This window comes from Eumetopias jubatus, unplaced genomic scaffold (assembly GCF_037043125.1).
Source record: "Eumetopias jubatus isolate StellerSeaLion01/CBP00866 unplaced genomic scaffold, mEumJub1_p1.0 scaffold_9, whole genome shotgun sequence".
Taxonomy (NCBI): Eukaryota; Metazoa; Chordata; class Mammalia; order Carnivora; family Otariidae; genus Eumetopias; species Eumetopias jubatus.
Window position 1 is genome coordinate 97,347,240 of NW_028274815.1, and position 27,202 is coordinate 97,374,441.

The 27,202-nt window shown below is 41.3% G+C and overlaps 1 protein-coding gene and 1 non-coding gene across 3 annotated transcripts; both read left to right on the forward strand.

The window, feature by feature from the left end:
• The first annotated feature begins 87 nt into the window (after positions 1–87).
• Positions 88–27,059, forward strand: SNX5 (sorting nexin 5). Of its 2 annotated transcripts, none has more exons than XM_028112949.2 (14): positions 88–245; positions 485–567; positions 10,970–11,074; positions 12,818–12,928; positions 13,745–13,866; positions 15,018–15,141; positions 16,786–16,881; positions 18,031–18,136; positions 18,222–18,297; positions 19,268–19,307; positions 19,396–19,482; positions 21,138–21,297; positions 25,062–25,147; positions 26,284–27,059. In XM_028112949.2, the coding sequence occupies exons 2-14, from the start codon at positions 517–519 to the stop codon at positions 26,332–26,334; spliced, it is 1,215 nt and encodes a 404-aa protein (XP_027968750.1). In that variant the 5' UTR covers positions 88–245; positions 485–516; the 3' UTR covers positions 26,335–27,059. The 2 variants fall into 2 exon arrangements, with proteins under 2 accessions (XP_027968750.1, XP_027968752.1); XM_028112951.2 differs by having other exon boundaries at positions 489–567.
• On the forward strand, positions 6,257–6,493 carry LOC114216443 (small nucleolar RNA SNORD17). Its single transcript, XR_003610782.1, has one exon. It is a non-coding gene; the product is annotated as a small nucleolar RNA SNORD17 (small nucleolar RNA).
• Positions 27,060–27,202: the final 143 nt, after the last annotated feature.

The window sequence follows — 27,202 nt, forward strand, 5'->3', positions numbered from 1 at the left end:
CCCGAGATCCTTGGGGAGTCCCTCCCCTCGGGCGTTAGCGCGGGCTCCTCCAAATCGCGCCCTTACGCTCTCACGATATCTTGTTTACGTCACAGCCTGTCGCCATCTTGGACTCTGGCTGAGTAATAAATTGCCCCGCACGAGAGCGCGGGATTTCTTGAGACGGGCGTTGCTGAGAGTACTCGTTGCTCCGAGTCCTTGTCGCGGCCCTGCGATCGGCCGTTTCCGCGTGGCCCGGAGCGAGGGTAGGCCACGCGTAGCTTTTTTGCCCGGCTCCAAGATGGACGGCAGCGGGGACGGGGGAGGCCGTTCTGGGGGAGCACGTGGCGCGCTGCTGGCCTTTCCCGGGGCTGCTGGGATGGTGGCGGAGTCCGGAGGCCTCCCGCCGCCGTCGGGCAGGGAGGCTGGCGGAGGCGGGGCCGCGGCCGCCCCTGAGAGGCGCCCCGGAGGCGGCGGCGGCCCAGCCTCTTCTTTCCTCGCACAGCCAGAAGGCCGCCGCTCGAGGCCCGCGTCGCCATGGCCGCGGTTCCCGAGTTGCTGCAGCAGCAGGAGGAGGACCGCAGCAAGGTGAGGCCCTCCTCGCCCTCATGCCCCAGGACGGGAGGCCCCGCCGACCTCCCGGAGCCCCACATTCCTTCCCCTATTCCTCAGGGGCCACTCCTGCAGTTCTCATTCCCCGCGAAATCCACCCGCCCCGCCACGCGGAGACACCCATCGGACCCCTTGTGCCCTTTGTTTCCTCCTTTTTGAGGGCTGCGGACCCAAGGCGAGAGCAAGCGTCGCGGGGCCGGTCCTGGTAGCACGCGTCGGCGTGTCCGGTACCGAGGGCGCGCGGCGAGTCTCTGGAGCTTTTCTCTGGAGACTCGAGAAAGTACTCTCACGTAAAAAGTTGTGAGAACTCTAGCTTTGTAAAGATTTGACGGTGAACGTGAAATCCACTTGACATGGAGTAAATGGTGTATTTTGGTTTTGTTGCCTTCGAACTGCACCCCCCCCCCCTTTTGGCCCATATACTGAGGAAATTCCATCAAGTCAAATCTGAAGCATGTTCTTTAGAACTTTATAAACGCCAAATGCGTCACTGCGGGAATTGTGTCATTTTTAGTAGGTACTCAAATACTTGTTAAACTTAAGTTTTGCCCTCCAAAAACTTGCATGTTTATGTAAGCTAGCCCTAGGCTTCTTAAATCTTGAGGTCTAGAAACTAACGCAGTAAGTTCAGGTTATCTTTCATTGGTCGTTTACACTTATTTCGCAATTCATAGAGGTGGGTTCGAGCCACAAGGTTAAGTGCCGAATCATCACCGTGAAAGTTTTTCTGACAGAAAATAAAATTTAAGAATACAAAGCTCTCTCAAGTAAGTAACCTGGAGGGCATCTTACAGAATTCCGTCTACTTAGAAGTCAAAGGCAGGCTTTGATCCACACAGCACGTGTGGAGAGCCTTTTTTTCATCTAGGAAGTACCGAAGTTAACACACAGCTAGCTGAATTCTTCCAACAAGGGTATCATTGCTGCGTTAGTTATTGAAATGCAACTTTGTGAGGTAGGGTTCTTGATTGGGGTATTTTTTATTTTTTGAGAGTTGAAGTGTTTTTTTTTTTTTTAACTAAAAGTGGGAGCTTGATCATGATTCTTCTTAGAATACTATAGACAGAGTTTTCTCTATAGAAGTTTAGACGCTGAATAGGAATTTTGACAGCAATTTGACGAGCCCCCCCATCTGGTACCTCATCTCTTGATCCAGAATCTGTTTTATACAGCTATTTAAAAGGACTTAACTCCTTCAACTGACCTTCTCATGTTACTGCACTATATTGTAGCGGGCTTTTAAAGTAATTTTCCCACCACTCTGAACTCCATGGAAGATTATAAAGGCTATTCCCTCCCAGTTTTAGCGGATACAGGAAAGGATTATACAGCATTATTAAGTTACAGAAATCAGGAAATAAAAAAACTTAATAAAATACTACTCTAACTCATAGCTTTGTTTTACCCTTTTTTTTTTTTAAGATTTTATTTATTTGAGAAAGCCACAGGCAGGGGGAGGGGCAGAGGTAGAAGGTGAACAGACTCCCTGCTGAGCAGGGAGCCCGATGTGGGATTCACCGGGACCCTGGGATCATGACCTGAGCCGAAGGCAGACGCTTAACCGGCTGAGCCACCCAGGCACCCTCATTTTGCTTTCTTATGTCTGTGATGCTAGCCCTGTGCTATGGATTGAGTCTAGGTGGTTTTCACTGTTAAGCAAAAGGGAGTTTGGGACAAATGTGAAATAACAGGAAGTCAAATCTTGGGCAAACTATTTTCTTGCCATAATATAGCTTTTAGTCAAGTGAAGTATTTTACATTTTTACAGAAAATGTTTTAAGTGTAAACCTCCCACTTACTTAGGGATTTACATGAGGATAAGGGTTCATGGGGTTTAGGTCCACTAGTAAGGTAGGGAACGTAATTGACTCTTGATTTTTTTTTTTCAAGATTTTATTTATTTACTTGACAGAGAGAGACAGCGAGAGGGGGAACACAAGCAGGGAGAGTGGGAGAGGGAGAAGCAGGCTCCACCGAGCAGGGAGGCTCATGCGGGGCTCGATCCCAGCACTCTGAGATCATGACCCGAGCCGAAGGCAGACGCTTAACCATCTGAGCCACCCAGGCGCCCCAAGACTCTTGAGGATTTTGAATGCTCATGCAGCAAGTACTTTTTTCAGCTTGTTCAGCAAAACTAAAAGGAGTATTGGTTTGTATCTGGTAGCCTGATATTTCCGTTTAGTTACATCCGTTAGTTGAGGGTGTTGGGATTTGTCTCCTTTCCCAGAAAACAGCTGAGGAAAAGAGATACATGATTAATTTTGTTGTTTTTAACTCCACCTTTAGTGATAAGAAGATTGTATTTTGATCTTTAGAAAAGTAAGGTTTTACCCAGTCTAGCTCCTGAAAGGGTTAAAATATTAACACCATTTTAGGCCTTATTGTCATGATAAACTAGTACTGAGATTCCCCATTCCTCCAGAGTTCTCTGGTGTCTTGGAGTTTTTCATAGATAGGCAAAAATAATTGGAGATTATGCAGCACCTTGTTCTTACAAATTAGTTACCCTGGCCTTCAGTCATTTTGTGCTTTTCTAGGCTTTCTGGGCCTTCCCTTTGCCAAAAATTCATTAAAATAGGTGGACAGCATGTTTTTGAGTTTCTACTTAAAGTGTCATTTTGTATCTTTCTAAGTTGATGAGTCTCATTCCTGTTAGTCTAGCAAACCTATGGTAAATTGAATTGTGGGTCCTGATTGCCTCTTGGACTTTTTTTTAATGACAAATTGCTACTAGAGTGTAGTTAAGTTTAACACACAAAAGCTGTGGTGATAACTCCTCCCCATCTACTGCCATTACAGCTTGGCCCCTTAACTAGTTGGTTATGTGGAATTTGGTTGAATGGGGTCTTCTCAGCCAGTCATTAATGTTTATGGTGCTGCTCTGGTTTACAACTAGTTGTTTTTATTTTATTTATTTAAGGATTTTTATTTTGGAGACAGCACGAGTGGGAGGGACAGACGGGGAGGGAGAGATAGAACCTTAAGCAGGCTCCACGCAGTGTGGAACCTGAGTGGAGCCTGACTGGGGGGTGCAATCCCAGGACCCTGAGATCATGACCTGAGCTGAAACCAAGAGTCAGATGCTTAAGAGACTGCTACCCAGGCGCCCTGTGTTTTTTGGTTGTTTTTTAAAGATTTTATTTATTTGTGGACGTTTGCAGGGACACTGTCCTCTTTCAGCTTGAATGAAGAGTGACCTACAATTTGTTACAGGAACAGTCTTGAACTTTTAATAATATTACAAGTCCAAATTTACTAATTCTTCCGGACTGAAGTTTATACTAGATGGTTGACTTCATTTTTTCCCTTGTTTTCTACACCCCAGAAGTGTGACTTAATCAGAGCTGCCCAAACCTTAGTTCTGGATCAGTAACTTGTACACTGTGTCTTAGGATCCTTATTTGTGAATACTACTTTGGCAGGTCATAATCTCTCATTTTTTTTTATGGCTGTGAGGAAAAAATGGCTAGAGGAGAATTTTCTACACTTTGAGATTCTCATTTGGTGAGACCTAACCATCTAATACAGAGCTTTACTTTAAAGCAGGATTTCTCAACCTAAATACTGTGGACATTTTTTGCTTGATAATTTTTTGTTGTGGTGTACTGTCCTGTGCATTGTAGGGTGTTCATCAGTATTCCTGGCCTCTATTAGGTGATCGCTCCCTTCCCTCCAGTAGTGAGAGTAAAATTATGCATTGTCAAAGGTCCCTTGAGAATCAGTTGGTAACTTTTCTCCCTAAAATGTGTAGTATGTGTGGGTCAGGTTGTATTACAGAGGTTAATATTTAGTAAGCCCATTTCAAATTTTGTCAGGTCTAGGATTGATAAATCCTAAGGAAATAATATGCTGTATAAAAACATAAGCATTATTGATCATCTTTGGAATTAGCTTTCTTACCAGTATTGAGGAACCATATCAAAAGATGGTAAAAAAGGTGGTTTTCTTCAGCAGGTTCTGGGCAGTTGAAGGTTACAGGGGCAGCTCTGTTTACCATGGTGGAGTTCAGTGCCACTTCGGAAACCTGAGGCTGCTGAGGCTCTGACACAGCACTTGCAGAGCGTTGTGGGCCGAGATGCAAGCTCACTGAGAAGTGTGCTGTGGGTAGAACTGTTGTAAAATCCTGCTTTTTGAACATCTTGCTTTGTCAGGGCCTGAGTGCTTGAGGAAATTAGGCAAGAGTAGTTCTTTAGGTTAGTACTCCGAATGCTTCAAATAGCCAGTGGTGAAAGGCTCATGCAGTGAAGTTAGGCAGTATTTAAGGAAACGACCTAACTTATAATGAACCCGGTTCTTTTGAGGAAAGTATTTCAGAGCTTTGTAAAATTCTGCCTTTACTTTTTGAAACGGCAGGAAGACAGCTGCAGGACATCTTGTCTCACATGAATGTGGCAAACTTCTCACAAGTATAAATTGAAGTTTGCATGATCTAGCTTTCCAAAAAGCTATTTCTTTACCTCTTTACACCTATTTATAATTGGCCAATGAGTTAACTCTTAAAAAGAGATCTTCCCCCAAAAGAGGAATGTGGAAATCATCAGCTGTTTCACACCCCAAATGCAAACCATAAATACCACAGGGGGGAGTGTGTAAGTTGTAGTTGGAGGAGCAGAGAAATGACTGAACTTCACTTTAGAAATTGTGTCCTTGGCTTGATTCCCTCCTGCTTTTCCTTTCACAAATTTGGTGTAATTTTTTAAAGTACTACTATGGTCTGGAGAGAAAGGGTAATTTTCTCAAGATAATTGCTTATGTTAACCTGCGCTGTGCGTTTTCTGCCCGAAGAGTTTACGGTTTACTTGTTTTGGTGGGGCAGACTCAAAAGTTTTCATTCTAGTCCATGTAAATCGTGAAGAGTACAAATGCAGATGTCACCAACTTCCAAGGCTTTCACTTGACCTTTCACGGAGAGCACTACAAAGCTTGAACATTGTGTTGATGGATACAGAGAGCTGGTAAATGATAAAATTTTTAAAAGCTGGTATTGCATTCTTTGCATCTGAATGATCTGGGAAATGTGCCTTACCTCTGACTCAAAGCAGAAGAAACACCACCACAAAGCAGGCTGCCTTCTCTTTGTATGCTACCATTTGTGTCTCAAATTTAGATGACACAAGCTTAACTTCAGACAGTTCTCTGTCCATGTTGCTCTACCCCTTCATTGGTTGTAAAGGTCAATTTTATTCTCAAACCTGTGTCTTTCATCTTGGGTTGATCATAAAGTAAGTTCATGAGGATCGGGTAGTGAATGTTTCTAGTATATGTGCTGCCTAAGCAAGCATGGTAGTTAATGTTTCTAAACACCCTGTCAACATAACTAGCGTGTAAAATGCCAGGTTTGTTTCAGGAGGGCCCTGGACTTGATAGACCAGGAAACTGCTGGGAGCAGCCTTGGTGGGGAGGCAAAGGACTTGAGCTCTGAATGGATTTGTTGGAGCTACTTCCTCTGTAGTGTTGGTTTATTGCTTCCTAGTAAAAGTTCTGTGCTACAAGATCATTACAGATCATATAGTTCAACCTATTTGTTTTGTGAGCTCATTTCAAAATACTTCAGGTATCTGGCATATAGATGGATTTCTTGAAATTAATGTATTTAAGCCAGTAATTCAACTTAATCTTTCTGGTTCCTTGTTGGAATTTGACTAGTTCATAGGCTTGCAGCTTTGTGAAGTGATGATTCAGTTTATCCATTCGCTGAGTGCGCTGCACTGACCTTCTTCCAAGCCTCGGTTCCTGTTCTAGGAACTTGGGGCTACGTAGCCTCCAAATGCCCTGCAGTCTGCGGTGTTCTACCGTGGGCAGCTTGTGTGTTGGTAGACTACCGGTTAGAATGGTTGGTGTCAGCAGGGATGGGTCCCTCTCGGTCCCATCTCACCAAGATGAGTGGTGGAAATCTGATCACTTGCTGCATCCCTTTATTTAGTTTTAAAAGCATATGACTTCCATAGCTGTTACTGTGTTTGTAGACTGAAATTTTCCAGAAGTCTGTGGTTCTGTTATCTTTGAGGACTAAGATGATACTGCAGGCCTGAATTATAGGAAGGGGAGATCCAGTTGGTGTGGGGGGAGGGAGGCAGGAGATGAGGACAAATATCTGTAAAAGTAGAGCTCATACATTGCTTATAGTTGATTGAATTGTTTTTCATGCACCAGTGCTATGATGAAAAGCTGGAATTGAATTCAGATAATAAATAGCTTGTGGTTACCTTTCAGGATGGAGGAAAACGTAACAAAGACTTGGAGTAGCAATACTTGAACCATAAAGAGGGGTTTGGAGGAGGATATGGTATTAGAATTTCTAATAGAGCACGTCTTACAAATTGAAATGGCAAAGTGTTTCATAAGTAGGATCATGTGAGTCTTATTTTCAGAACTAATACAAATTTAGAGTAAGTCTGCAGCTGAGCATTTTTTTTATTTCCTCAATAATGAATATTGGGCTGAGCAAGGTATACATACTTTTCTATCTGAAATCCCTCGTTTCTTGGTTCTTGTGATCAAAATGAAAATCTGTTTTACAAGGCAGGCTTCTTGCCTGTTTTGGCTCATGTTAACAGACCATTCATGGATGACATGTCATATTGCCCCTCTCCCTGAAAGGGGTCTTAGTTCCTAGGCAGTAGGAAGGATAACAAGGCAAAATCCTTAGGAGATAGAAACAGTTTAAAGGGAAGACTCACTAGTGTCACATGTGCTAGCATATCCAACTTCTTCCTGTGTGCAAAACTGGTTTTACTTTTTATTTTCAAATTTTATTTAAATTGTAGTTAACATACAGTGTAACATTGGTTTCAAGAGCAGAATCTAGTGATTCATCACTTAGTATAATATGCAGTGCTCATCGAAAGTGCCCTCCTTAATACCCATCAATTTATTTAGCCCATCCCCTGCCCTAAAAGTTCGATGTAAATGGCTATTCAGCTAGCCCCCATTATAGCAGAACAGAGTTACTGTGAGATAAATTTCTTCCCATTGTGTTGTGTCTTGTCATTTTGGTTGTATGGTGGTAGTGTAAACTGGAGTCTGTAGTCACCATAACATATACCTTATGTAAGTATTTCTCTGTTCCTCTTGGTGATTCTGAATTTCAGAATCTAGCCTTCTGTGTTGTCCAGTCACAGAGGTAGGTACCCTTTGCCATCTGTAAGCCATTAAGCCATTTGAAGAGAGAGCTTTGCAGTGGTATTGTCTTGTACCAGGGTGAGTCATAAGTAAGATTTGGACCAAAAGTGGTCCTTAGCAGCTCAGAGCTCTGCAAGCAGTATCAGATGTCTCAGCTGTAAAGGTGATAAACAGGTGAGGAAATGCACAGGAATTCTGTATCAAGTTTTTCTCCTTTTCAGGTTCTCTTACAAGCATTCAGATTTTTTTTTTTAAAGATTTTATTTATTTGAGAGAGAGAGGGCAAAGCAGGTTCCCAGGACTCTGATCCCAGGACTCGAGGACTGTGACCTGAGCCGAAGGCAGAAGCCTAACTACTGAGCCACTCAGGCGCCCCAGAAGAAAGTTTTAAAACTTCGTTGAGAGTAGATAACGTTTTGAATTCGATTCTCAGGAGGTACCTAAGGGAACTGGGAAACAAAAATTAATATGCCTAAGGTCAGATAGTTCTGAAGTCCGTTTCCTTGCTGATTTAAACAGCCATTCTAGGCATTTTGGCCTCTGTGGCCCAAGTTAGACTGACAGTGTTGGCCTGCAGTGCTAAGCAGTAGTCTGAATACTTATTTAGGATAGGGGATGGAGGTGCATGAGTGGGAAAAATATATGGAGGGGTGTTATCCTTATACCCTCCATCCTGGTGTTTTATTTAGCAAGTACTGTGGCATGGGGCTGTCTGGTGTTGTTTTTGTTGACTAAGCAGAAGGAATGCTGACCTTTTATTCATTCACACTTGTGCTTCTCGAGTCAGGATACGGTGCTGACTTAGAAGCTTTGAACATTTCACAGTGTTTTACTCCTTGATGATGTATCTGCTTCATTATCTGGAGGGTTATATGCTTCTTCAGTACAAGAAAGTTCATTTAACTTGTGAATGAGAACTCTTTGAGTTGGTGATGGCTTGAATGCTTAGAATTCTGCTAGTATCTTTTTTTCAGACAACAATTCTTTAAGGCTCAAATGCAGACTTACTGTGTTATCTGGGGTTTTTTGGTGGTTAAGACTATCATGTCAGGTGGTTGGATTTTTGTTTGAATCCCTTGTCTCTGCAAAAAATGATGACGTGCTGAAGAAGCTTGGATGCTTGGTATCCTATGATGGAAAGTATTTCGAAACCTCCAGTGGTTTTTGCTATTTATTTATGTCCTCGTTGCAAAAAACAAAAACCAAAACCCGTTATTTCTGTGCTGACAAAAAAGGAAGGTGGTAATAATAGTAAATAGTCTGGGGTTTTACCTCTCCATGGTTGAAAGTATGGGAAGAGAGGAAACGAGAATAATTTGTTGAGTGGAACAAAAAGCAGTTGGGAAAGTCCATTGTAGCTTTGACTGAGGTGCTTAAATGAACCATTTACTAGATTATGTTCCCCTTGGGTCCTTCAATCTTAATTCAAAATGTAGTCCATGTGGAGTTTGTAGACTCATGGAGTTTGCTTCACTTGTAGTGGGCCAAAATGGAATTGTCAGTGTTCAGAAATTGAGAGCTGGCTAGAAACCAGGATTTGTTACTTGGGAGTTGGAATCTTAGGAAAGAACAGTTTAAATGCACCTTAGACCTGTCCCATGGGCTACCCTATCTTCCCAGCAGTATCTCTTGTCTCTTTTGTACCTGGCCTACTTTATATTTCCTGGACTACCAGATAAAAACACAAGATAGTTGGGATGGCCAGTATTCTCTGCAATCAAATTTTGTGTGTATTTTGAGGTCTTTTCCAACACTGTATTTGCCCAGTGGTAAATGAACAGAAGGAAGGAAGCTTTTATCAGAAATGTCAGAGCTGGAGTCCCAGTTGTGATAAAATGAAGTATCCCTGACCTTGAAACTTTATCTCTGTTTGCAGAGATCTCATAAATGGACATGTGGAAATTGAGCCAAACAAGCAAATATTTCCTAGGAGTCATCAAGAATCCATTTGGAAGAAGTATGGGGTTGAGATGTCAGGGACTGTTAAGTATACTGTATTTTATTAATACCTGAAGCTTTTCTTTGTATAATAACTTTATTATTCGAAGCTTCTTTCTTAGAGGAAAGCCATTGTTCTAGGGCTGACTGGTTTTTACAGTTTAAAATTTTTAGTTGCAGTGCTCACTGGGAAAGGAGAGTAATGATCGCTTCTAAGATAGGGGAGAGAAATAATCCATTTTTTGTATGTGAATATATTTAAACTTTATAGAACTGATTGAACCAGACTTTCTAGTTTCAGAAGTTAAACCTTGGTGTTGAACTTCAAATTTTGAAGCAAAGAATCCAAAAGGAAATTCAGAGGGAATTTGCTCTGTCATCCCCTTAATGCCAGTCTTCACTTGGCATTCACCGGGTTCATTAATCAGTGTTGTGATGCTTCAGCACTAGATTACTAGTTGGGTGAGAGGGGGATGAGCTGCTTATTCCACATACACTGCCATGCTGTGTTTGTGTCAGATCTTCAGATTGACCATCATTGTCTGCTTTCAGAATTAGGAAATTTATTATGTTTTAAATTTAATAGGAAAGCCATTTTAACCACATACCCCCAACGGTCTAGTTCTTCCAAAATTCTTCTTAAACTGGGAAAAGGAAATTGAGATTCTTTTCCTCTGAATTTCCGGATCACCAAATCTGTTACTTTTGCTTCCAGGGCAGTGTTCACACTTTTGTCCTTATGTGTCACCACAGTGGGATTCTCCTAATTGAGACCTTTGTTTTTATAATAAATCACATCTTGTGTCTAGATTTCTCATCTCTTTGAAACAATCCCTGACTATAAATTGTTTTCTCGAGCTGATTTTTCTTATCCTTCTTTCTTATCCTTCTACTTAGGAACCCTATACCGCATGCCTGTTCTCTTGTATCTTCTCTTTTTCTTAGTTTCTAACTTCTTTCAGTTCTGTGTACTATCTGGTAATGCTTCTTTGTAGTTGGGGCATTTATGTGAGAAGTTCAAGATCTCATTCTGTCTGCTTCCACGCCGCTTTAGTTGAAATATTTGGTTAAGTGTATTTTTCGTGTAGACCTAAAATCATGTGGTTGCTTTGTTCAGAAATACAGGAATATTTTGGACCTACCCATTCATTTAAAGAGGTTTCCCCACAATTTCAAATAAACTTCAGAGATATCTAAACTGACTTTGTTATAAATGATCTTATATAGAATGCTTTTTAATTCCTAGCTTCCATTTTTGGAAGGATACTTTTTAACACTACAGTGAAATTGAGACTAATAGCCAAAAAATGTATTTCAGCTGAGATCTGTATCTGTGGACCTGAATGTTGATCCCTCGCTTCAGATTGACATACCCGATGCACTGAGTGAGAGAGATAAGGTCAAATTTACAGTGCACACCAAGGTAAGTGACAGAATGACTTCAGTAATCAAAGCAGTGCTATGTTGTAGCTTTGTGATTCACAGTGGGCAAGAAGAGATGTCCTGAACCGAAATGGTTGCTGTTTGTTTGCAGTATAGCACTACTGCTGAGAACATCCCTCATCTTGGTTGTAGTGAGCATCAGATAAGTGCTCTTTTGCTTCAGCATTTTCCACTGTGGTGGAGCCTTAGGGTGTGGGTATTGCTGATGTTTGTGTGGCTTATATACTCTGCTCTATGAGGAAGCAAACCAGGCATAGTGATGTGTGGAGCCACTACCTCCTACACAGCTCAGATCTTCCACCTTTGTTTTTATTTGCATGAGTGAGAAGTGCTTGCTTTTTCCCATATTTAGTAAGTTATTGGCCTTAGCCCCTCCTGTTTCTTGTAATCAAAACACTTTTTTCCTTATACAATTTTTTAAAAAGATTTTATTTAATTAATTTTAAAGATTTTATTTATTTATTTGACAGACAGAGATAGAGCAGGAACACAAGCAGCGGGAGTGGGAGAGGGAGAAACAGGCTTCCCCCCAAGGAGGGAGCCTGACGTGGGACTCGATCCCAGGACCCTGGGATCATGACCTGAGCCGAAGGCAGACGCTTAATGACTGAGCCACCCAGGTGCCCTAAAAGATTTTATTTTAGAGATTTTAGAGAAAGAGCATGAGCAGGGAGAGGAGCAGAGAGAGAGAGAGGGAGAGAGAATCTTCAGCATACTCCCCACTGAGCCAGCCTGGAGCCTGATGCAGGGCTCCATCTTCAACCCTGAGAACATGATCTGAGCCAAAAATCGAGTCAGTCTGACCCACCCAGATGCCTCATGTACAAGTTTTTTTTTTTAAGATTTTATTTATTTATTTGAGAGAGAGAATGAGATAGAGCATGAAAGGGGGGGAAGGTCCAAGGGAGAAGCAGACTCACTGCTGAGCAGGGAGCCTGATGCGGGACTTGAACCCGGGACTCTAACCCGGGACTCCAGGATCATGCCCTGAGCCGAAGGCAGTCGCCCAACCAGTTGAGTCACCCAGGCGCCCACATGTACAAATTTTTAACTTGACAAAGGCAATAATGCCAATCTGAAAAATGTGGAGAGTAAATGTAATGTTTCAGAATCCATCCTTTCGGGAACATTTTCAGTATCCTTTCTCCTTCCATACTAGTTAAAATGTATTGAATGCTTGTCTTACACCAGGCATTGTAAAGAGTTTACATAGATTTAATTTTCTCTTAATAACGTTATGATAGTATCGTATTATTCCCTTATATGGGTGAGGAAACCGAGCCACAGGTTTAAGTAAAATAAATGGCTGAGGCACAATTTGAATTGAGCAGTTTGATTCTGTACAAAGCTTTTGGGTTACATGCCATCTCCCGCATATAGACACGCTGTCTGTACAGTCCTCCCCCATGTGGTTTTCTTTTAATACCTTGGTGGCTTGATTAGCGTACCTCGCTCAGGAGACAGTGTGACGACTATGTGATTATATCTGCCTGAGTTGACCTGAGAGGTGGAGTTTTGTGAAAAGAATTCCTTAAAGAACATGTTGAATCTTCAGCAATGACTTTTATAGTGAGGAGATCAGGTGTTGCTGCTTTTGTTCTTGACTGGGTCTCACTGAGCTGTTTTGTTACACAGAATTTTCCCATAGCACAGCCCAGGAAACCCAAACTGCTATATCAGAAAGTGGTGGTTACCAGTTAACTTTTTACTCTGTTCTTCACAGACCACGCTGCCCACGTTTCAGAGCCCAGAGTTTTCTGTTACAAGGCAACATGAAGACTTTGTGTGGCTACATGACACTCTTATTGAAACTGCAGACTATGCTGGGCTTATCGTAAGTGCATTTTGGAAAATCAAATAATCACTGAAGCCAGTTTCTTCTACCTTCTTACTCATTTTGTTTGAGACTTTTACCCATTTTTTTATAATGGATTGTGAAAACTGTCTGATTTCATCTACCAACTAGACGATGTACTATTGGTAAGGCTGAACTACATGAGAATCGTATTGTAGCTGTGAGGTGAAGCGTACATACACTCTTAAGACCTGTATGATAGACTAAATGGTTTCATGGTTTGAATCTTCTCTACCTTTGGGTTTGGTATTTCTCTGGTACTTCCAGGCATCAGGTAGAATTGATTTCTAGGAAAACCTCAAAATGGTAATGGTGTACAATAAATTTCTCAAAAGTGTCCTCCGCTCAAGGAGTAGAGGAAGCAGTTGTCTTTGTGCTAATAAAAGTAGTGTTGAAGCTTGTGTTTGAGAATATTCTGTTCACTCAAAATTAGAATCTTATCCTGTGGAATTAAAAATTGCCTTTGATGTCTAGAGACTAATTTTGATGGTGCTTCATAGACTTCATTTTAGCACTGATTGTCATATATACATTTTAAACTGACATTGAGCAGGTTAAACACTATTATCCCCTACAGATCATCCGTAATGGATAACCTGAACAAATGATTACAGTCTGAGTGCCCAGTTGTGGGGAGGAGACTTCTTTTATATGGCCAAAAGGAATAAGGTTAAGAGAAAAACAGTGCTTGACCTGTTAGCCCCACTGGGGTGGCTGCCTCCTTGTGCATAGGCACTGAGTAGAACATCGCTGCCGGGACAAGGATGCTTGCGAGTTAACCTGCCTCTCCTACAGATTCCGCCCGCTCCTACAAAGCCTGACTTTGATGGCCCTCGAGAAAAGATGCAGAAATTGGGAGAGGGTGAAGGGTCTATGACCAAAGAAGAATTTGCTAAGATGAAGCAAGAGCTGGAAGCGTAAGTGGGTTTTCTTGATGGGGCTGTATCTTTTGAGAAGAACCAAAGTGGTGATGTGTACAGAAATCAGGAGAAGCTGGCGGTTTTCTAAAAGTTTGGCAGCTAATTAGTTGCCTAGTGCGCTGTCCTGTAGAACTGTGTTTTGCTGTTGATTCCCTTGGGCGGGGGGCGGGGATGGGGGACACTGGATAGATTGATTGTTTTCCCCCATGTGGACTACTTGTTCTAGAATGCTGGTCTGGCATAGTGAAGAAGTAAGCCTTTGTGTCTTTATAGATAAAGAACTCTTCAGGCTGCTGATAGTGTACTAAGTCTTATTCCCTGAAGTTCGCTGACTAAAGTATAGCTGAAACTAGACTGTACTGATGCAGTTGCGGAGAAGCACTCTGAATAGTAATCACATTGATGGTTTGAAAGAAGTCCTAGGTTCACAGGAAGCATGTTTTAATTTGGTTGTAATTATTTCAAACAAAACTGTATCACAGTTGGGGATTTGCATTAAAATTACTAAATTACCCTTACATCTCTAACTTGGCTCCCTCCCCCCTCTTCCATCATCAGTGTGGTGCCCATCTCAGCAGTTGTCCTCTGCTCTGCCCCATGGCCGTATTCTCAAGGGCCAGTGTTCACACACCTCCAGGTACTAAGTCATTCCGCACATGCTAGAGTACCTGTCATGGCCTGTTCTGAGAATAAGATACAGCACAACAGACTGAAGTCCTACCAAGGAGAAGTTTAGAGTGATCTGTAATACCTAGGTTGAGATAAAGTCACTTTATAATGTGTGATAATTCCAAGCATTCAGTGCTATGTATGTGGGTGCAGGACTAAGGCGTTTTCTTCATTGTTTGACAGAAACCAGTGTTCTGTGGCTGCTAAATACTAGCAGTAATTGCATGTAGGTTTGGGCTTTGTAGACTTGCTCTCTCAACTCCGGTTATAATATTACTTTGCCCTTTCTTTGGTTTATTCCACAGGTTCCCAAATGGCAAATGCCTTATTACTAATTAGATAAAAGGTTATACCAAAATGTTTTGGTCCAGTTCAGGTGTTTTCCCTTAGTAGCATGAGGAGAACAATGGTGATAATCAGGACCAATACTGGTTTAGTTGAGCGGTGCCAGCTGAATGCCTTGTGTGCTTCTCTTCCAGTGAGTATCTTGCGGTCTTTAAGAAGACCGTGTCCTCCCATGAAGTCTTTCTACAGCGGCTCTCTTCTCACCCTGTTCTCAGTAAAGATCGCAACTTCCATGTGTTCCTGGAATATGATCAGGATGTAAGGCATTTTTGTTCCATTTCCATGATCCAGTGAAAATGCGCATAACGGTGTTTTTTTCTATCCCCCCCACTTAGGGAAGGGGGTCGGGGGAGGGGCAGGGGGAGAGCGAGAGAATCCGGAACAGGCTCCATGCCTAGCACAGAGCCTGATGCGGGGCTCAATCCCACAACCCTGAGATCATGACCTGAGCTGAAATCAAGAGTTAGGTATGGATGCTTAACTGTCTGAGCCACCCAGGAGCCCCCACTTGTGACTATTTAAAAAAAAAAAAATACGCTTGAGGGGCACCATGCTGGCTCGTCAGAAAAGCATGCAGCTGTTGATCTTGGGGTCATGAGTTTGAGCCCCATGTTGGGTGTGGAGATTGCTTTAAAAAAATAAATATACTTGATGGCCTGATACATTTTCTGAAAAATTGACTTTTAAAGTACTGAATTTTTTAATGGCACAATGGAATCCTTTTTTTAGATACTGTTTCCACCTCCCCCATAGATCCATTTCAAGACATTTTTATAAAATGCGTAGATTACTTTTCTCCCCTTTTAATAAAGGACCAGTTTTTGCCTTCAGTTAATTTTGGGATTGTTTGTTTTGAAAGGTTTTATCTGAGAGAGAACAAGAGGGTGTGGGGGGAGAGGGAGAAACAGACTCCACTGAGCGGGGAGCCTGATGTGCAGGGATCATGACCTGAGCTAAAGTCAGACACCCAACTGATTGAGCCACTCAGGCACCCCAGTTTTGGGATTAAGAGGAATTTCAATTAACATTTGTTTCTGGTTACCTGTTTGTTGGAAGGAGTTGTATATTTTGCCTTATTTTTAAGATTTTGTTAGAGAGTGCGTGCGCACACAAGCTAGGGAAGGAGGGATGGGGAGAAGCAGCCTTCCTGCTGAGCTAGGAGCCCAACATGGGGCTCCATCCCAGGACCTGGAGATAGTGACTTGAGCTGAATGCAAATGCTTAACCATCTCTGCCACCCAGGTGCCCTGTTGGCCTTGTTTTCTTTTAATTTTTTTAATTAATATGTGTGAGGCAAGCCCTGACTTAAGTTACTCAGTATCGTCTAACCAGTGAAGTTCAGTGAACAACATAGAACAGTATAGTAATTCAGCCAAGGATTTAAAGGCCACTAACACATGCCTGGCTAGCTCAGTTGGAAGCGCATGCAACTCTTGATCTTGGGTCCGTGAGTTTAGGCCCCATGTTGAGTGTAGAGCCTACTTAAAAATAAGGTATAAAATAAAAGCCACTGAGACTTAGTGCCAGGTATTATTTCCAAAATATCTTTAGGTCAACGCTTTTGTTTTATTTAAGATTTTATTTATTTGACAGACTGCGAGAGAGGGAACACAAGCAGGGGGAGTGGGAGAGGGAGAAGCAGGCTTTCCAAGGAGCAGGCAGATGCTTAACGACTGAGCCACCCAGGCGCCCCTAGGTCACGCTTTTAGAATTATGACCTGTGTTTAGGTTTTGCTGTTTATTCCTATTTAGATTTGGTGGCTAAGATGGAATTAAAAGGTATCTTATGTGTGTTCCTATGCTAGTACACAGTATCACTTGGAAGATACTTAGAGCTTAAAGTACTTAGAGAAATATGTATACCGTAAACTATTTTTTCCTAATTTTCTTTTTTTTTTCCAGCTAAGTGTTAGGCGGAAAAATACCAAAGAGATGTTTGGTGGCTTTTTCAAAAGTGTGGTGAAAAGTGCTGATGAGGTCCTTTTTTCTGGAGTTAAGGTAAGGGCTTTTAGCTGTTTGTAGAAAACTCTTCATGTGACATTTTATTTCTGCTGCTGCATTTCTTCACAAGAGATTTGTAAAACAAATGGTATTAGTATTAACCTCACAGAAATGTAAATAATTTTTTAAATTTTGGTTATTTTTATCTACTCACTGAATTTTTGCTTATATTCCTAAAATATCCTGTTCTCTTAAGTGAGGGGTTAAGAACAGTCTCACACTTAGTTCTTCATTTTCTCCTTTTCTGTACAGAGAGCGGTTACTCAGTTTATTTTTTAAGAAGAAAATAAGCTACAAGATTAGTATTTCATGCCATTCTCCAGGACTACTGTCCATTTTGGTAGTCCCAGCCACACCAGATTTTTAATTTTATTTGTATGTCCAGATTTCAAGGATCTGATGTGAAGAAAAGAATGTAAAATATTAAAAGTAGTTTCATCTGTGTTTTGTTTTTGTTTTATAATGTGGCTACTAGAAAATTTTTAAGTAGCACATGTGGTTCATATATTTCTGTTGGACAGAGCTGTTTTAAAAGACTAACAAACAGGTCTCTCATTACCCTCAGGGTGATACTATCTCTCACGTCTCAGCCCCTTCCATTTTTTAACTGAGTTACCATCTTGTGTTTAGCTTTGCCACTTGTTGAGGACTTGAGCAAGGGGCCCAGACTATAGGTGCTGAGTAGTGGACATTGTCAGGAATTTGGAAACTCTAGGAATTTCTCTTTGGTGCATTTTAAGGTGTATGGGGCTGTCCTATACCCACATATCACGGGATGTTTGGCATCTCTGACTGGTGCCCACCAAATATACCCCCACATACAAACATGTGGGTATCCACTACTGAGTTGCAACCTGCCAGCCAGAACCACTTCTCTGCCAGCATTGCTGGATGTTAGGATACCAGAGTTTTCCTGGGCATTGTTGAATGGCTCTTTAATTGTTTTCTCTGTTGACATTTCCTGCCAGCGCTTGAGGTTTGCTAATCTTGGGTATGAAATGCTGTCTTTTGTCAGTTTGGCTTTCCTTGTCCATAGAAGTTAAAGTTTTTAATGCATGAGCTTATTTCCTTAATGTTTCTTTTAATGCATAATACATTCGTATTTTTAAGAGTTTTGCTTCTTAAGTTTCTTTTTTCCCCTTTTAGGAGGTAGATGACTTCTTTGAGCAAGAGAAGAATTTCCTTATTAACTATTACAATAGGATCAAGGATTCATGTGCAAAAGCTGACAAAATGACCCGATCTCATAAAAGTAAATACCATTCGCCCACTAGCCACGTAGCTTTGCTAACGTGCTAGCTCTGTTCATATAAAAAGGGCTGTCCTTGTTTCTGCAGATGTTGCAGATGACTATATCCACACTGCAGCCTGTCTGCATAGCCTGGCTTTAGAAGAGCCCACGGTCATCAAAAAGTAAGTTTTTGTTGGAAAAGCATTTTCCCTGCTCCCCTAATTGAAAAGTCCTGAGTGGTATAATGAGGAACGACTGTATAGTTTCACTTCTGCTTTTGAGTACCAGCTCATCAAGAGTAGAGGATAGTATAGTTTCTAGCACTCAAATCTTTATATACTATCTGAACATAGACACAGTTTAAGATGTTTGTGGGGTACTCAGAGGGCACTTCTATACCAAACGTGGTAGCTATTGTCAAAGAACTTATTTTTGTCAAACTGTCTCCTTTTTTTGATTCAATTCTGGAGTTGTCTCTGAATGATGTTTGCCTTCTATGTTCTCTGGCAAGTGGTGTTTCACCTGGTAAAGCCCTGGACTTAAGAAATTTGTTTTGGTTAAGGTGGTCTTAAGGGTAATGCAATGACCCCAGTCTGGTTTGAGCTTTTTTATATGAATTCACAGTTCCTCCATCCTGGGTATTTCTGGTGTGAGACTGCACTCTACTTAACACTTAAGGCTTGGTATAACAGGTGGTGGTGGTGGTATTTCTGATTTGAAGATGGACGTCAGGCTAATGTCAAAATGAAACAGTAGCTTTTTAAAAATTTTATTTTTATTTTTTTTATTTAAATAGCGTATTTATGGTTTTGGGACACCCATGGTGGCAGCTCATTAGAACCTGCCCTTAGTTAACACAGCGTTGACGTTGGTTAAAGACTATCTAGGGACACAGTATCGGCATGGCAAGGTGGCTGAGGGGCACTGAGAGAGGTTGATAGCCACGAGTGTGGCACTGTAGATGTGCTCAGTTCTGTAACCATCTTCTCTACTAGGTTGGACCAGTTGGTGATGAAAGTACTACTTTGATAAATTAATTCTAAAGCACCAAATGCTCAGATTCCTGCATTTACTCATTCATGTCTTACTGAGAAGGTCCTGTTTCATACATGATTTTAAGACCTTAAGACAAAATCATGTGTATCTTTTCAGGTACCTATTGAAGGTTGCTGAGCTATTTGAAAAACTTAGGGTAAGGATTTTTATGTTGGTCTTCATTATATATTTTATAATCTGTAGATTTTTGCTTAGATGATGGTGACCTTTACTTTTTTTAATAGAAAGTAGAAAGTCGAGTCTCCTCAGATGAAGACTTAAAGCTGACAGAGCTTCTCCGATACTACATGCTCAACATAGAGGCTGCTAAGGTAAGGCAGCAGGTGTTTAACTCATCAGAACAATACAAGACCACCTTGCCATGACCCAGAAGAGGTCTCCTGTTAGAGATGTATTATTTTGTTGTTGTTGTTGTTGTTTGTGTTGTTGAAAATGAAAGAAGGTTAGGAATTTGTCAGGATTGTTTGTGTAAGTAATACTAAATAAAGAGGTAAACCGAGACAGGTTTGACCAGAAATTGAGTTGATTTGGGAATAGCAGAAGAATTGCAGTTCAGGAAACACACGCTGTAGCAAGCTACAGGCAAGTGCATTAAGGGTTTGGGCTGGGCTTGTATTTAGTAGGAGTGTGAAGAGAGGGACATCCAAGCAGTTAAATTCATTGGCTTGAGGATGTTTGTGCCAAGAAGTGAGTTGATCAGACAGGAGATAAGTATCTTCTGGGTCTTCTATAAATTGGGCATTTGCAATCAGTCCCTTAGTTCTTAGGTTTCATTCATTTGAGGGCATGTGTGTGAGATTCTCTATTTCATAGCCTCTGGTTCCATTTTAGATTGAAATCTTTTTACAAGTAACATACCTTTTTCTGGCATTGTGTCCTTAGTTCGTATCAGGAGCAGTAGGAGTGGTGCTGAGTGGACAGATAGTAATTTGGGGGATTATAGGTTATTGGATGCGGGTATAACTGAACACATTCCAAAAGGGCTCTGAGGGAGAAGAGATTATTGGGTTTTTTGAGTTTTTTATTGAATTGCAGTTTTTGAGTCTATAAACCATTACTCAACCAAAACCAAGACTAAGTGGTAAGCAGAATGACCTTTGGGAATGAAACATGCTTTCACTGGCCGTAACACTGCCCTGAAATGTCATTAGGAAGTAGAAATTCATGATTTTCCTCATAGTTTCATTTTTAGTTAACTTGTCTTTTGGCATGTTTCCTTAGTCTTATATTTGGATATATTTTATATACTTCAGACTGTATTTCTTATTTAGTATTTTAATGGACTTGAGAGCTGATTATAAACCCAGGTTTTTTGAGTGCACACAAAATCATGTATGTTGAGCCTCCCGTATCTATTCTGTTTTAAATACGGAGGTAAGTTGTACATTGCTGGAGATTGCAAATAATCTTTCTTTCGCATGTGAGAGCCTCTGTCGGACTTGAGGCAGGGCTTGTGGTGGGGTGAGGTTAGAAGAATGTTCTTCCTGCTGCCTCACTTGTGTTCTAGTAGCATCACTTGACACACCCAGCAGTGCCTGCTGTTTTGGTAGAAGGTGGTTAATTTTCTGAAACTGCTTCCCATGAGTGAATTATGGAAATTCGATCCTTTAGTTTTCACTGTTGGGTGTTTTTTTTGTTTTTGTTTTGTTTTTGGGGGGTTTTTTGGATTTTTTTTTTGATCCATATAAATTTCAAAAAGCTCTCAACAGTGCTGCAAGAATTGCTGTTCCTAGGATAATCTTGAAATAAAAAACATAATGGAAGAGGGGGAGGTAGAAGTGGACTAGATTGTTGCCTTCTGACATTTCAGAGAGTGCATTGGCACCGTGATACTTGGGCCTTTTTTTTTTTTTTTAATTTTAGAAATTTTAGAGTAGTTTAGATAATTACTCCTCCTGTTTTGTTCTCTAGCCATTTTTCAGGATAACTTTAACTACTATTTCCTATCTGTTAATTTTTTTCTCAGGATCTCTTATACAGACGCACCAAAGCCCTCACTGACTATGAGAACTCAAACAAAGCCTTGGATAAGGCCCGCTTGAAAAGCAAAGATGTTAAGTTGGCTGAGGCAAACCAGCAGGAATGCTGCCAGAAATTTGAACAGCTTTCTGAATCCGCAAAAGAAGGTTGAGCAGGGCTATTCTTTACTTTTTGCTTTTTATTTGGAAATAATTTCAAGCTTATAGAAAAAAAAAGTTGCACAGATAATGCAGTTCTAGAACACCTGTGCATTGTTTGCTTGGAGTCCCCTAGCTGTCCAGTTTGCCTCTTCTGCTTTGTCACTTGCACACACATGTAGTGGCACGTGTATGTTTATAAATGCACACAGGGTGGAATTTTCTTTTCCTTTTTCAACCATTTGAGATTAAGTTGTATCTACTGTCCTTTTATCCCTAAAAAAACTTGGTTGTGTATTTCTCTTACATCCCTATAGTATTTTTACTGACTTTGGTAAACTTTGATGCAATACATTCCAACCTGTTGTCTATATTCTCATTTTGTTTGTCCCAATAACGTCCTGCTCTCTAGGGTTGCCATTAGGTTACCATAGCTCTTATGTCTCCTTTAATTTGGAAGGAACCCTTCTCAGGGACCCCTGCCCCTGCCTTTTTTTTTTAAATGACATTTGCAGGGATGCCTCGGTGGCTCAAGTCAGTTAAGCGTCTGCCTTCGGCTCAGGTCATGATTCCAGGGTCCTGGGATCAAGTCCCGCATCAGGCTCCTTGCTCACGGGGGAGCCTGCTTCTCTCTCTGCCTGCCATTCTCCCTGCTTGTGCTCTCTCCCTCTCTCTCTGAAAAGTTAGTAAATAAATTCTTAAAAAAATACATATATATTAAAATAAAATGGCATTTGCCTTTTTGGGGACCACAGTCTCTACAAATAGTGTCCTTCATTTTCGGAATGTCTATTCCCTTATGAATAGGTTCTGGTTATGCGTTTCCAGCAGAATACTGTCTGAGTAATGTCTTTCAGGTGTCGCATCTGAGGGCACCTATGTCCCATTTTCCCCTCATTTGTGGTGTTAATTTTGATTACCCAATCAAGGTGTTGCCCAATTTCTCCACTGTATAGTTAATCCCCCCCGCCAGCCACTAATCAGCAGTGTGTGGGGAGACAGTTTTAGACCTTGCAGATAGCTTGCTCTTCATCATACTTTCTCCCTAAATTTAGTCTATGTTGATTCTTGTCTGCGCCAGCCTTTACGGTGATGGTGGCAGAAAAGGCAGTTCCCCTCCCCCAGTTCTAGCATTCTCTTTCCAAGCCTTGGCATCATCATCCTTTAAACACAAGCCTTCCCTTCTTTACCACATTTCCTTCCTTGTCATTATTAGAGTCATGGGTTTTCGTTTTTGTTTAAGATCTTATTTGACAGAGAGTGTGTGAGTGAGCACAAGCAGGGGGAGCAACAGAGGGAGGAGGAGGCTCCCCCACTGAGCAGGAAGGATCATGACCTGAGCCGAAGGCAGACACTTAACCAACTGAGCCACCCAGGCGCCCCTGGGTTTCTATTTACAGAATTGTGACAAGATTTGGGTACTAAGTGCTCATTCCTCCTGGGGTATGTTTGCTTCTAGGCCCTTCAGGAGACAGAGCCAGGAAATGGAGGGGTGTGTAACTCTCTTTTCAGAAATCATGAGTCCATGGTGGTGATTCAGTTCCAATCTATAGCCTTTGGGTTGTTTCTTGCCTACCCAATTCCAGAGTAGGGGGGAATATGGCTTACCTTAATTCAGGAGATAGGGTTCCATTTCCACAGAATAGGAGTGTAAATTGTAGTCTTCGCCTTAGGGGGGGGTCTCACTACCTGGCAGTTCTCAGGGGACATGGAACACGCCAAAAAGTAAAGAATGTATTTTCCTGAATGTGAATGTAATTATACTGATAGTCTGTACCGAATTCACCCCCAAACTTGAGTTTCTGTGAGAAATCCCTATGTTGTTTTTTTTTTAAAGATTTTTTTTTTTTTTTTTTAATTTATTGAGAGAGAGAGAATGGTAGAGAGCATGAGAGGGAAGAAGGTCAGAGGGAGAGGCAGACTCCCTGCTGAGCAGGGAGCCCGATGCGGGACTTGATCCTGGGACTCCAGGATCATGACCTGAGCCGAAGGCAGTCGCTTAACCAACTGAGCCACCCAGGCGCCCCCTGTGTTGTTTTAAGACTTTGTTTTCTCAGAACTTTTTCCCCCTCCCCTATGGTTCCGGAATCTAAGCATTATTTGAAAACGTTCTGATAATAGCAGTGAGTGTGTTGGCGCATTGTTTTCAGTACTATAATTCCTTAGCTGTAAGAGACAGAGCTTCTCTGTACAAAAATCTTGAAAGGGGCATGCACATATCCTCGCTTGGCTGTCTTTTGGATTCTTTCAAAGGAATCTCCTTGCTGCCACGGTAAAATAAATTTTTGCACTTTAATTAGCTAATTTAAATTTATGAGGAAAAGAACAAACTTCAAAACTCCTGAGTTGAAATCTTAGGTTATTACATAGGCCAAACTTTACTAGCCCTGACAACTTCTGAGGGGATTAAAGAAAAACCACAAAGCTTTAAAATGGTGCCAATTTAGGCCTGTCCTTACCTAAGGTTTGTTCCTGTGTTAGATTTTTATCCTTTTTATTCAAAATAAGCCTGGTTATGCTATATTTAAAAGTACTGTGTTGTGTAGAATACTGCATTGAATGGGAGCATAGTACAAAAGGTGGGGGTGTGGACAGGCATCACGGGAGATGAGACAGGTTAGCGTTGGGTCCTGGTCCTGGGTGCAGGCCTAGAGGAAAGACGAGTTTATCCTGACCTCTGGGAAAGACCTATTTAGTATATCAGAGGTAATGTCATTAGCCCTCATGATAAGATTTGTAAGTTTTCACTTTTTAATGTTGGCTGCTTCATCTTTCTTTTGGTCGGTGCTGTATAGACCTGGTACAGGAGGGTAAGTTTGCTCCTGAGGACTAGAGCGCCAGCTTGAGCTGGGGAGGGTTTTGACCAACAGAATGACGACCAGAACTACACATTCATGAAAGGAGTCCAAGGGAGGAAGTACTTATTTTTGGTTTACCCTAATTTCTAATGGGGCATTAATCCTGAATAGTGTTTGGTGATAGGAAATAATAGATGTAAAGGTGGCATGTTGTATAGATCATATCTACAGAAAAGCAGTCTGAACATAAGCAGTAGTTTCACCACAAATTTAAAAATAATCATTAAAGAAATAGCCATTGGTGTGGGTATGTATATGTGGCTCACTACCTCCCCAGCCTTCTTTCTACAAGTACTGGTAGCTAGAAGTTCAGGGCAAGACTGCTCATTTCATTGATTATCCAACGAGTCCGTCGCATTCTCTGAATTTTGATGCCCAATAATTGGGTGCAGTGCTAGTGCTCATTTTAAAGGCAATGGCAGGGGCGCCTGGCTGGCTCAGTAGGTCAAGCATGGGACTCTTGATCTCAGGGTTGCTAAGTTCAAGCCCCATGTTGGGTGTAGAGATTACTTAAAAATAAAATCTTAAAAAACAGGTGGGCACCTGGGTAGCTCAGTTGGTTAAGTGTCTGCCTTCGGCTCAGGTCTTGATCCCAGGTTCCGGGGATCTAGCCCTGCATCAGGCTCCCTGCTCAGCAGAGGAGTCTGTCTGCTTCTCCCTCTCTCACTCCTTCCCCATTCATGTTCTCTCTCTCTCTCTCTGAAAAAAATAAAATCTTTAAATAAATAAAGGCAATGGCAGGCATATCACTACATTGTCCATAAAATGTCAGGTATATGTCCCAATTGCAGAAATAGTAAGAATATGAGAAAATGTATGTATCAAAGCTTTAGAGATTATATTATATGTAAGGATGATATTTAGAAGTTAAAGATGGAAATTGTTCAGCTTTTGTTGGTATACATTCTTTTATAGAACTAATCAATTTCAAACGAAAGAGAGTGGCAGCATTTAGAAAGAATCTAATTGAAATGTCTGAACTGGAAATAAAGCATGCCAGGGTAAGTGTTTTCCTTCAAATTAAGCCAGAAGCTTTTTAGGGTTCCCCCCCTCAGGTTATTTCCCAGTTCACTATCTCTCTATCATTGGGCAGATGAGCTTTGCTTTGTGGTATTAATCTCCTGTGCAATTAATCTCCTGTGATGTAGGTGGGAGTCACTTGTTGGATTTTTTTCTGCTGCAAACCAAAATTCTACAACATCATGATGAAATACTGCTTTGGAGAAGAGCATATTAGTGTCTTAATATTAATTTCTTGTTTTGTTTAGAAAGGAAGAACTTCCTTGTGTATTTAATGTCTGTAGCTTAATTTGGTACAGAAAAGATGGAGAAAAATGGTTCTCAATTTTGGGTATACATTAGAATCTCCTTAAGGAGCTTTTAAAGACTTTTTGGTGCCCAGAGCAATTGGCTCAGTTTCTAGGCATGGCTCTTCCGGTGGTTCCTAGGTACATCTGCGTGTGATTCCCAGAAGTGCTGTCTGGCCCATCAGCATTGGTTAAGCAGGAAGACTTTGAACATATGTGTGTATTTTGAATTTCTTTATTTTGACTACAACATTTATTTACTTTTTGATTAAGTCCAGGTCCTGCTGTGTATGACCTTTTAAATTGGGGTTTTAGAGTGTCCTGTATATGTAAATCATACCCGTAATGTTCTGGGTGTTCTGAGTTTTCTCAGTTCCTCTTTGTAAAGAAGTTTGTGCTAAGTTCTTTACGAATATTTATCATTTGTAATCTCAATTAATTTTTAGCACTTTTTTTATCCGGTCTTTCCAAGGCCTTCAGTTTCAAAGAACAACTCTTCTATAGCATTTAGGTTACGTCACAGTAAGCAAAATGGGCAGGATTGCATTGAGAGCAGATCTGCGGTGGAGCTGTGAGCCTCTCCAGGTGGCAGTCCCAGACCCTCAGAGGGAGAGGGAACTCACTAACATGAAATTGGGGTGCAGGTTGTAGGATGAGGTTCAGTTGAGATTTAATGAAGAAAAGGACCCAACCCAGTTTGGCTGGCTTTAAATCTCTTGTGAAAAGTTTTAAGTTCTGGGTTTGAGTTGAATTCTTACAGATATGTAGGTCTGGACTCTATATATATAGAGAGATTCATTGGTCTGCCTCGACTTTTGTCTTTCTTCCAGAACAATGTCTCCCTTCTGCAGAGCTGCATTGACTTGTTCAAGAACAACTGATCTGCCTTTTCTCTGAATGAAGGACACGAATGTGAAAGAAAGCCAGCATCACTTGCACTTAAATCATCACAAGATTTATTACCTTTGACTTTAGTTTAAAATTATGTGAATAAATATTTTTATTTCTAAAAATCTTAACACTTAACCATGTTGGTTTAAAAATATTTCTATTGCATGCTAATTGGACATAACGAATCTTTTCCTTATGCATTTAATACCTCAAAGTGGGCAGAATCTACATGCTGAGTTCTCCTGTAATTTGTCTTTAGTTATAAAGAGTGCAGGGAACATGTGCCTTCTGGAACCAAGTACAAGCAATGGCTTGGCACATGTTGTCTCATGGTTTCATGTGCCCATGTCCCTCCAAACCGGTAATTTAGAGTAGGTGCCACTGACAACAAATAAGTCAGCTGCTTGTTGCAGGTAACATATACATTCCATTCCTTAATGTGATCCCCCCCCCCTTATACTCATGGTTCTTTAGTCACCTTAAGTGACTGTACTATAACAAGAGCGAGAAAATCTCATTTATATACCCTTTGCAGCTCCATTTTTTGTAGTTGGGATATAAATATTTGAGGGGAGAGAAATATCTTAGGGTATAAAAACAAATAATATGGCCTACTTTAGAAGATGGCCAGTCTAAGATGTGAGCCCCCTTCCTGACCGTAGGGGGAGGTGTGTGTGTGTGTGTACTTTGTATAATAAAATAATAAGTCATGTTACCATATGGAGTGTTTTTGTGGAAAACAAGGCCCAGGTGTGCCCCAAGACTGCGGTTGGTACTAACCCTCTGATGCTGAGGGCTTCAAGGTCTCTCTTCCCACAGTCCTAGCCTCTGTTCTAATCCTAACATCTTTTGAGACTA

Bases quoted from the DNA above. Each gene is read 5' to 3' on its own strand.
- SNX5 (XM_028112949.2), top strand. From the start codon at position 517: ATGGCCGCGGTTCCCGAGTTGCTGCAGCAGCAGGAGGAGGACCGCAGC. The intron at 19,308-19,395 runs GTAAGGATTTTT...TTTTTTTAATAG, and splicing joins AGCTATTTGAAAAACTTAGG to AAAGTAGAAAGTCGAGTCTC. The intron at 19,483-21,137 runs GTAAGGCAGCAG...TTTTTTTCTCAG, and splicing joins TCAACATAGAGGCTGCTAAG to GATCTCTTATACAGACGCAC.